This window comes from Gasterosteus aculeatus, chromosome 5, assembly GCF_964276395.1.
Source record: "Gasterosteus aculeatus chromosome 5, fGasAcu3.hap1.1, whole genome shotgun sequence".
Taxonomy (NCBI): Eukaryota; Metazoa; Chordata; class Actinopteri; order Perciformes; family Gasterosteidae; genus Gasterosteus; species Gasterosteus aculeatus.
In genome coordinates, this window is record NC_135692.1 from 14,768,044 (window position 1) to 14,778,085 (window position 10,042).

The 10,042-nt window shown below is 47.7% G+C and overlaps 1 protein-coding gene across 1 annotated transcript; it reads left to right on the plus strand.

Annotated features, from left to right (window-relative positions):
• Positions 1-5,728: 5,728 nt before the first annotated feature.
• On the plus strand, positions 5,729-7,517 carry LOC120819878 (tripartite motif-containing protein 16-like protein). Its single transcript, XM_040177643.2, has 4 exons — positions 5,729-5,858; positions 5,981-6,043; positions 6,135-6,277; positions 6,359-7,517. The coding sequence occupies exons 1-4, from the start codon at positions 5,807-5,809 to the stop codon at positions 6,785-6,787; spliced, it is 687 nt and encodes a 228-aa protein (XP_040033577.2). The 5' UTR covers positions 5,729-5,806; the 3' UTR covers positions 6,788-7,517.
• The last annotated feature ends 2,525 nt before the right edge of the window (positions 7,518-10,042 follow it).

Genomic DNA, 10,042 nt, shown 5'->3' on the forward strand with positions numbered 1-10,042 from the left:
ATCCTCAAACGGCCGAAGCTCTCGCCCCGCTGTCCCCTGCTGTCCCCCGCTGTCCCCCGCTGTCCTCCGTCCTTCCCTCTGCTCCGACTCGTAGCTGCAGCGTTTGTCCGCTGATCTACCTACGCCGGCTGGTGACACCCTTCTGTCCTCTAACAGTGCACGCTCTGTGAGACCCCCCCACGTCCACCGACCTCCCCTTCGGTGTCCCTCCCTCTCACCCTGGACAGCCTCTCTCTTTTGCTGGGCTGTGTGAATCTAACTGTGTGAGGATCTGGACGTCAGCCTTGAATCTGAATTTTTTTTGAAGCAGAATGAGTTTAGTGTCACTTTGCTGTCTAAATATATTATTCATTGGAGCTGGTACCAATCGAGGTGCTTCCCACAACCAGAAGCCCAAAGCAAACCGAGCAGCGGGGGGGTTTACCATCTACTGGGGGTCGTCTTCTTCACCGGACCTCACGATAAAGAACATAACAGGCTTCTGTCCTTCACATTTCCTCTTTGGAATTCTCTGAATACATCAGACCAGTTCTCTATTTTCTCATCATTTTCAAAGAGCATGTGTGTAAGCTGTGCTTCTGATCTCAGGGAGTGTAGCTACATCATCAAACGTCCAGAAGATGAGATGAGCGACTTTGACGAAGTCACCAATGTTCCAATCCACAGCTCCTCTGATGAGGAAGAGGGAGGCGAGTATGCGCTTTGTTTTCGTGGATTGGGGCGAGGAGGAGGACGAAAAAACACTGAATGTGACGTTTGGATGCTTCAGACAAAGAGGGCTTTTCCCGGCGTTCCTCACGGCGCTCCTTCCTCTGGTCCCGTTGGTGTTCCTCAGCAGCTCGGACACGCTGAGCAGCCCGGAGGTCCTCCACAAAAGTCCCTGCGAGGACGAAGGAGTCTGCTCCCTCAAGCCCCCGGCAGCAGGCAAGAGGACCACGCGAGAGCCAACGATCTCGGGCCTCGGGCCTCGGGCTTCTCCACGGGCATCGAGGGAAAAAGCTCTCAATGAAACAATGAAAGCTGACACCCGACATCGGAGCGACCGCAGACTGCTGCTGTGGAAGAGGAAGATATGAAAGGAATTCTAAGTGCTTTGATAACAACAAGGAGAAAGGAGGAGAGTCAAGTCTAAATATATTCTCGCGGGGACGCGGGCCTCCGTGGGTCCGGCTGGTCGCTGTTCACCCGCAACACGTACCGCAACCGAGGTACCGAGCTCTCAACCAACATGCAGACCTATACTTAGCAGCTCACATGTTGGGGCCATTCGGTGTCGACCGGCGAGGTCGTGACCTCTGATGTCCGGATCTCACAGGGGACCAATTAGTCCGCCTGCAGACATTTATGAGGTGTCCCTTTTAGCTTCCTACACGATCAGCAGCGTTGAGCGACAGCTGCTGCTCATCTCTTATCACACAAAAATGAAGCTTAATGAAGCTGGTCGTCATTAAGCTAATGTATATGGATCCGCACACAGGTTTTTTTTTTCTTCAAAATAATAACATGTTGATGATTAAAGTGAACTGTTTTTCCTGAAAACATTCAAAATGATTTGCTTTATGCAAGATAACAAACTATAATGCAATATTAAGTCCTGATATCTATAGTATTTATCATTTTTACATTCACAATTCTCATGATGTGTGTCCACACCCCGTGAAAAAATCTCATATGTGAAGGAAAGAATACTGCATTCAATATGTCAAACCTCTATCTGTCTGCAGATGTATGGCGTCTGAAAAAAATCATCAGCTATTGCAGATATGAAGCATGGCAAAAAAACCCAAATCTTTTTGCATGATGATCCAGGATAACGGCGTTATTGCGGGATGGACTGCACGTGTCTGGCCTGCAGTGAAGTGGTTTGAACAGAAGAGGGAGCTGTGGTCTTCAGCAGTGAAGAACGCCAACCACCAAACGCAGCGAAGCCAAAGAAGCGTTCAGATTCTTGATTTATGTGCACATATATTAAATGAATAAAGAAACTAGCTGAAAGTACCGTTACATCTCTGTGAAAATCAGGGTCAAAACACCTTCAAACCTCTGTTGTCCAATCTACATAAATACAAGAAGAAAGTTCTATATGATATAAAATAATATACAGATATATACAGAGCGCGAGAGCTACGTGTGAAACGCTCCCGCCAGGCCGCGTCCGAGTGTTGACAGTTTGAACATGAGCCGGTAGCAACGTGACAGTGAAACTACCGGCACCAACGGCGTCAACGGGATGACACACGTACATCATCCGATCACAGCAGGGAGGGCAAAAGAGAAAAGGGCCTTTTTCTACTCTTGGTGTCACAGTTATCATGTAGATAAACACCCAACATTACATTACAACTGTACATTTTAAAGGTTTTGGTGTAAAGCAGTGTAGAATGACATACGGGACCCCCCCCCCCCCCCCTCGATGTCACGCCTTATGTGTCAATTATGTGTAAAGTGATCTGCTCACGACAGCAGTTTGGAGTTACCGCTCAGCCGCGCGCGCTTAGCAGAAGCTGATCCAAACGCATCGCGTGTAGATAAAAAACGCATCGACCGTAGTTGTGTTTTCTTTGGTGCACGGTGAATATTCGTGGTTCAACTGTCACGCTCGACCGACATAAATCCTCACGTGTCACTGGAGCCACGGCCTAAACTTAGCGTGCTTGAGCTCGTACGTGTGTTCCTGTAACTCTGTTGATGATGTCCGTCTTCATCGTTGTTGAACCCATATCTGTATGCATGTAATTCAAATCTAAATCGTTTCTTGAGGTGCGACACCCTGTTTAACCTCCATTAGGACTCGTTGTAGGCCTCCCTGGGGGGGTTAGCGTGGGTGTAGCGTAACTCTTGTGCTTTAGGTGTTAAGGCGACAGCAGGGGAGGCCCACCTGTCAAAGTATGGAACGGATACTCAGGCCGCAGCGTCTCACATGACCCCTTCACGCCCGCGGGTGTGATTCTCACTACTACTACTCAGCCCCACCCAGAGGGAATCCACGCACAACGCGTCGACCACGTTAAAGTTCTGTAGCGCCCCAAAGAGACGCCAAACTTACGTTCGCATCGAACAAACTGTTTCCTTTTTTCCTTAGATTTATATGACATTGTTGCAGAGTAAAACGGACAAGCAGTGAGTAAGAGATGCAGGAGTCTGTGGTTTCAAAATAAAACAGGAAGTGGAAATTCTATATTTCACACACCACACAAAGCTTTTGATGTTACGATGATGTGGTTTACCGTCACTAATAAGACTGGGTGAAGCGTTTATACTTGTCTTTAACGCTGGTACTATTTATTTATATAATGTTTAAGTCAGGCCTGATTTTGAACGCAGCTCGTGCTTTTCGTCCAGCGCAGCATCATCCAGGGAGGCGTCGCCGTGGTAACGCACGGGGACCCTCATCCGGTAGATCCTCACTATACGCACCAGGATGCCACGAGCAGACAAACGCACGCTGACATCACGCAGGCACATGTACGGTGGAACGTGTACCTGTGGAGACTCACAGACTCGTTTGATCGGCTCTGTATTTTGGGTTCCGGGATATTGGGAACCGACGTCGGGATGTTCTCCGAGGAGCGAGTGACAAAAAAACATGTGAAAAGCAAAAGCAGCCTTTTGTTTCCTTTCCCTCCACTGGCTCATATTGAGTTGAACATGCTCAGCTGTCCGGCGGAGGTGCTGCAGGTTTCAGGTGTGTCCTGACAGGAGATGATGAAGTGCAAACATTGTGTATAATTAGAAAACCACCCGCCTCCGTCGGACCGTCGCATGCTTTGCGGGAGCCAGTGGCGGATTCGTGCCCGGCCGTCGGATTTAACAAGACACCTCACATCCTGGTGGGGGGTCGGCTTAGGTTACGCTGGGGCACAGCATAAAGCTCAGGGCAGTTCAACAGATTACAGGCGACGCGACCTGCTGGCGGAAAATCAGATAACTTGGGAATGTTGAGTAAAAGCAGCCAAAAATGGACTCATTTAATTAAATTTGAACAATCGAAAGGAGCAGCTTGTCTCAAATGATGTGAAGATAATAATTTGGAACACTTAATTGTCCCTAAATGTGATATCAAGGGGGACTTAAATGAAAAGAGCTTATCGTGCGGACAGAAAATAATTAAGCCTGCGAGCAGAGATTCAGATTTCAAGCTAAACTTGATTACGGCGAACTCCATTGTGTCGGCGCTTTCCTCGAAGTGATGAATAACATTTGCACCACAGGCTCATGGCACCGTGACTCACGCTCATGTAAGCACGCAGCACCCAGTCGGGTGTTAAGTACGTGGATTAAAAAAAGAAGAGACTTAATCCCCAAAGCATGAGGACGTCAACATAAGCGACGTGTTTCACCTGCATCAACGCTGAAATATCTCAAACCTTCATCACCGTCAGCTCAGAGCATCAAGGGAGGTTGAAGGGAGGGAGGGAGGCCTCTCTGCTGGCTCCACTGCGTGACGCCTTAACGCCGCTCCTATACGACCGGGGGGGGGGGGGGCGAAAGAACGAGGGGTCGCTGGTGTTGACACGAGCGGCGCATGATACCTGCCAATAAAAAAGACGGATGGGCCGGAGGCTTGAAATCAGAGCTGTGTTTCTCCTTAGAGGGGTTGAATGGGTGTTTTAATATCTGTGGGACACCCTTCTGCCTTCTCCATCACTCCAGCTGATCTCCCCACATTGCACAGTGACAGCGCCGATGCACCGGGGGTGGATTGAGTGATGCAAACACACACACACACACACACACACCAACTAATTCTGAGTACGCAGCTCGCAAAAATATGAACCCTACAGGTCCTGGTGTCCCAAAGGTGGACATGTGGAACGTATTGAAAAAGCTTAAATAAAGCTACCAAGAGCCTGTTCAATGTCATGTCATGTCACGAGCATTGAGAATAACTACGTAGAACGAGGCTGATGACCTTATGTGGTCACACACACGCTCCAGAATTCAATTCAGACAGTTTCACAACCAAATAAATTCAAGCAGCAAATACTGACACTGATACTGATCACATTGAAGTACAATCGTTTTAGCTGTTTTCTAACAGGTAATGCTTTAAAACTCATCAGACGCTCGTCATCACCTTGAGGGGCCTCGTACATTAAGCTAAGACAACTGCGAGCCACTCGAGCGGAGGAATGGGATGTCATCATAGCGGCCTTAACAACCCACTTGACCTCCATTATCACGTCGGCCCGTTTACCGCCACGGGCGCCGTAAAGCCCGTGGCCCGGGTTAAAAGAGAAAAAGCCGAGCCCGGGCCGTAAAACCGTCGCTGCGACACGCTCTCAGGAGGTCTCGGGTGTCCACAGCTCTACGCCCCCCCCCCCCCCTAGATGAGTGACTGCGGCGGTGACGGCGATGCAAGCGGACTCACCGAGCGGTGAATGCCAGCGGCGACCGTGGGATCTATTAAAGATAAAGAAGAGAGGGAGCGCGGGTGACGAGTTTGTTGCCCGGGTTCCACCATTCAACGGAGAGGAGGCGGGTGAGGTGGGGGGGGTGCGGGGGGTCGTCTACAGGATGACCTCATAGGTATCAAGTACCAAGGTGTAAGCACGATGACAAAGAGATGGTAAATGTCAAAGCAAATTCCCAACAACTATGGACACGGGGTCGGGTGACCTGTGGCACGCCCATTAGTGAGCATTTTATCTCTACATACCTTTCCAAAAATTCCGTGAGGGATCCCCAGAGGCCCCCCGCAAACACCTTCAGCGACCCCCCCCCCACATGGCCGAGGGTATATAAAGAACCCGTTCTGACCGACGGCGACATTCAGGAAACCTCAACGCGGCAAAAAGCAGAAAGGATGATCAGTGGTCCGAAGAACGTGAGAATCAAGCGCGCCCCCGACAGACCTGGTGAGTGAACGCAGTAATTACTCTAAAGATTCTACAGTCAGCCACGTGAAATGAGCGCACATCGGCCTCCGCCTGTCATTGTGTCTTCTTACGCCCACATTGTGCGTTTTACCATCAAACAGAAAGAATCACGAGCTACATGCCCGACATCCCCGAGCCAACATGCAGAGCCGATCTCCTGAAACGTAAGAACGGAGATTAAGATACTTGGGGGGAGGTGGGGGGGTTTGGTCACTTCTTGGTGATTTGCAGTTTTCCGTTTTCCTCGTCGCACAGACTGGATTAACCTTTCCCTGGATGACAAGACAGCCAATAAGTTGCTGTGGATCACGGAGGGCGGATCCAAGGTGTCGCGCATGACAGATGATGTCACTTGTCCCGTCCTGGACCGGCCGGAGAGATACGAGTTTTCCCCCCAGGTAGGTCTGAACCTCCCCAACCCTCCCATCCGAACGTCTAATGTTCCACGCTGAACTAATCCCTCTCCTTCCATCTCCAAGGTCCTTTGCAAAGAGGCAATCTCGGGCATCCGAGCTTACTGGGAGGTCAAGTGTTCGGGATGGGTGGTCACCGGAGTCGCCTGCGAGGGGGCCGGGCGGAGGGGGTGCGACGGACAGTGCGGGCTGGGAGAAAACGACCAGTCCTGGGGTCTCGGGTGGAGCGGCTCCAGCTACCAGCTGTGGTTCGACGGCAACAACACAGACATCTGGAACGTTCCCCAGTGCTCCACCATCGGGGTGTACCTCGACCACCCGGCCGGTCTCGTCAACTTTTACGCCGTCGAAGAAGCGGCGGAGGGAGACGGAGGCGAAGACGGAAAGAGGACCCGACTGCTGCATCAGACTAAGAGCTCCTTCAAGGGCAGAATGCTGCCGGGCTTCTGGGTGGGACAGAAGTCCTCGTGCTGCTTGATTAAACCGGAAGGGTAAAAGGAAGAGTGTGAGTTTTCCCGTTTCCGTTGAAATATGTCCACACGTATGTCCACACGTATGTCCACACGTATGTCCGCAATGCTAATCGAGAATCTCTGTACGAAGACCCCCACTTATCGTCGAAACGCTGCTGTTTGTTCGCGTGTCATTAACCTGTGAACTTTTATCAAAACCCGAATGACTTTTAATTGAATAAACACAAAGAGACACTTGTGACATTATTTTTAGAGAACATCTATTCTACACATGTAAGCATTTAAACACAACCACACCTTCAGTCGCCGCGGGTCCTGCATTCCTCGCCCCCGGGGGGGTCAAGAGGCCGTTGGGCTGGTGACACGAAAGCAGATCCTGCGGAGCCATGAGCCCCCGTGTGAGCACACACATGACGCCGCTGAGGCCGCAGGGCGGGAGTCGATGGATTAAAAGAGGAAGGATCCTCGACTCGACTTTTTTTTTTTTTTAGCAGTGTAGTTTTTCACAGCCCACAAACATCTGGTTTAGGGTTAAAGGGACAAAGAGGGAATATCAGTGGAAAATACAAATAAAGATTGTATCATTTCTTTCACGTCTCAGTAGTTCTCAAGGACACGTTGTCATGACGGCAACCTGAACAGCCTGATGGGAAAGTCCGTCTATAATGAAGTCCAATATCGCTCATTAGCATTTAGCCGACATGAGTGTAAATCACACTACAGACCCAAATAAAACAGAGATAAAATCTAAATCAAGCTCCTCTTATAATTCATTTATGGCTGAAATAAATCAACTGGAAGCAATTGACAAGTAAGTTATTGTGAAAACTAAATTCTCTAATACATTTCCAAAGTCTGTAGTACATAAATATGTGAAAGTGTAGAATTTATTTCGTAGACCTAAACATCTGCAGCAGTAAAATGTAAGTTTTTAGGAAGTTTGGTTTTAAAATGTAATGGATGATAAAGTTACGCTGTCATAAGTATTAAAAGTATTTATTTTTACTTAACAAGGCTGATTACTGTAAAACCTCTTCAATACAATCTTGTGAATTAAGATTGGAACAGAGTGACAGAATGAATTGAATATTCTAAATATAAGCTTCATGTAATATAATTACAGCCCTCTAATAAGCCTTTGGCTGTAACCTGTTGGTATTTAGGTGCACAGTAGCCAGCTGGACATCCTCATGCACGTCTTTCCTCCCACGAGGGGACACACAGGGACACTTTCAATTTTGATGGAATGTAAATGAAATCCTCAGCTCAGCAGCCCGTTAGTACTCGTAAGTGAAAAACCACTGTGGACCTTTCTGTATTTGTGTTTGCTGTTTTTTACGTGTACAAAAATTTGTTGTAAAGATTGTAGAGTTTTAAGAGTAATTGTTTGGCCACATTAACGATCTTCCTTTTCAAAATGGTACTTCCTGATAATTCCGCTAGGTGGTGCCGTGGTGTCATAAATGAACTAAAGACAACTGCACTGAGCAACAAGGCCAGTAATTGTGCTTTAAAACGTTTACTTTGGGTAATCTGGGGGATTAATCACAGACATTGATTCTATTCTATTTATTCTAATCGTATCTTGAACACTGTAGCATGAGCTCTAATTGACTGATAAGAAATGTGCTGGTGTCGATTATAAATGCAAGTAAATCCAATTAAAAAACGTAATGTAATTGTGTTGAAATGCCCATTTAGTCATCGCAGGGCGTTGGCGGTATGTCATTCTACTGTAACACATGATTAAATAAATAAATAAATCTAACTTATATTATTACATTATGATGATGTGCTGTAAGAAATATTTGAAAACTATTAACATAAGCAATCAAAACAGACTCATAACAGACAAAACTCGATATTTACGCACTAAAATACACACACCCACGTGTTGTACCTTAATTGCTCACTGGACAAGTGCAATAACTGGTCGATCTGAAGCCGTTGCTGTGTATGCAGGGAAAGGCTGCTGCTGAAGTGACTGTCTGAATGAAGCAATCAGTGAATAAGACTGGACTCTTCCAGCGTGGAGGAGCATCGGCTCCACTGAGAGTAGGACAGACGTTCATCCTTCAGCACGCCGATCTCACAGATTGCGGTTATTTGAGCTGAGCTCGGAGTACACCCAAAGCCCCCCCCGACGGCTGCAACATGGCAACACGGCTTATGCAATGAATTCAGATAAAAACAAGGTTGTACTTTCAGCAGATGTTAAAAGCTTTAGTTTCCTGTTGGGGAAAACAGCCGCGCTTCTCTGCCACTTATCTCTGTTACTGCCTCTGAAGTTTACTATCAGTAAAAGTCCCCAAGTATTTATAGTCGCCCTCCAATTCAATTCCCTTATCGGACCGTAGAATGGGTTCGGGAGCGGCCTGTAAACTTAATACATAAAATGTTTTGCACCGTCATAAATAGTCACCAACATCTCATGTCTCTTCTCGGAAGTTACCACGACTGCAACAATCCTCTAGAAACTTGTGGAAAGATTGCACAACTATATATATATATATTATTCAACCCACCGAGAGACAGTAGATGAAAAGAACTTCTTCCAATGCAAAGTGAATACAATTTGACTGTTCCACACGTCATTCCAGCATAGCTTTCCTCCTTCTGCACTAAACACTGACGCATCCCATCAGATACGTGAAAGTGGCATTTGACAAAAAGCTTCTCACTCCGAGGCTCTTCAGCTCAGATTGGTCCTCACACAGATAGCCGTACAAACACGGCTCTGAAGCAGCAACGCGATTCATTCTCCTTAGCTTGGATAAGAAAGCTGATATTTAATGCCAGCACGGTGGGGGGGGGGGGGTCGGGGGGGACTCGGGATGATGGTGAACATTATGCAGCTATAGATAGACCCGTCAGGTGGTCCCTGCGGACCGACATGCCGGGTCCTCGTGAAGGTTCCCAATTCGACCCCAGCAGAAGGGGGGGGCTCCTGTTGACCTATGCACATTTCAAACAAATGAAGAAGGAGTTGACCAGCGGTAATGAAGACGTGCCTCGGACATGGAATATTCCCTGTGAGATAGCAGGCAGAAATAGGGAGACACTTTTACACGAGGACACACACTGCTACTGGCTGTCGGCCATCTTTGTGCTGTAAATAGGGCCTGCATTTGGGAAGCCAATCAGAAGGGATCTGCATTTGTTTGTTAGCTGACTTTACTGTTTGCTTGCAGACGTATTGAACACTAAACACTTTGTGAACTGGACATTTTTCTTCAACTACTCTCATATCTGTGTGCTAAATATATAAATATATCGC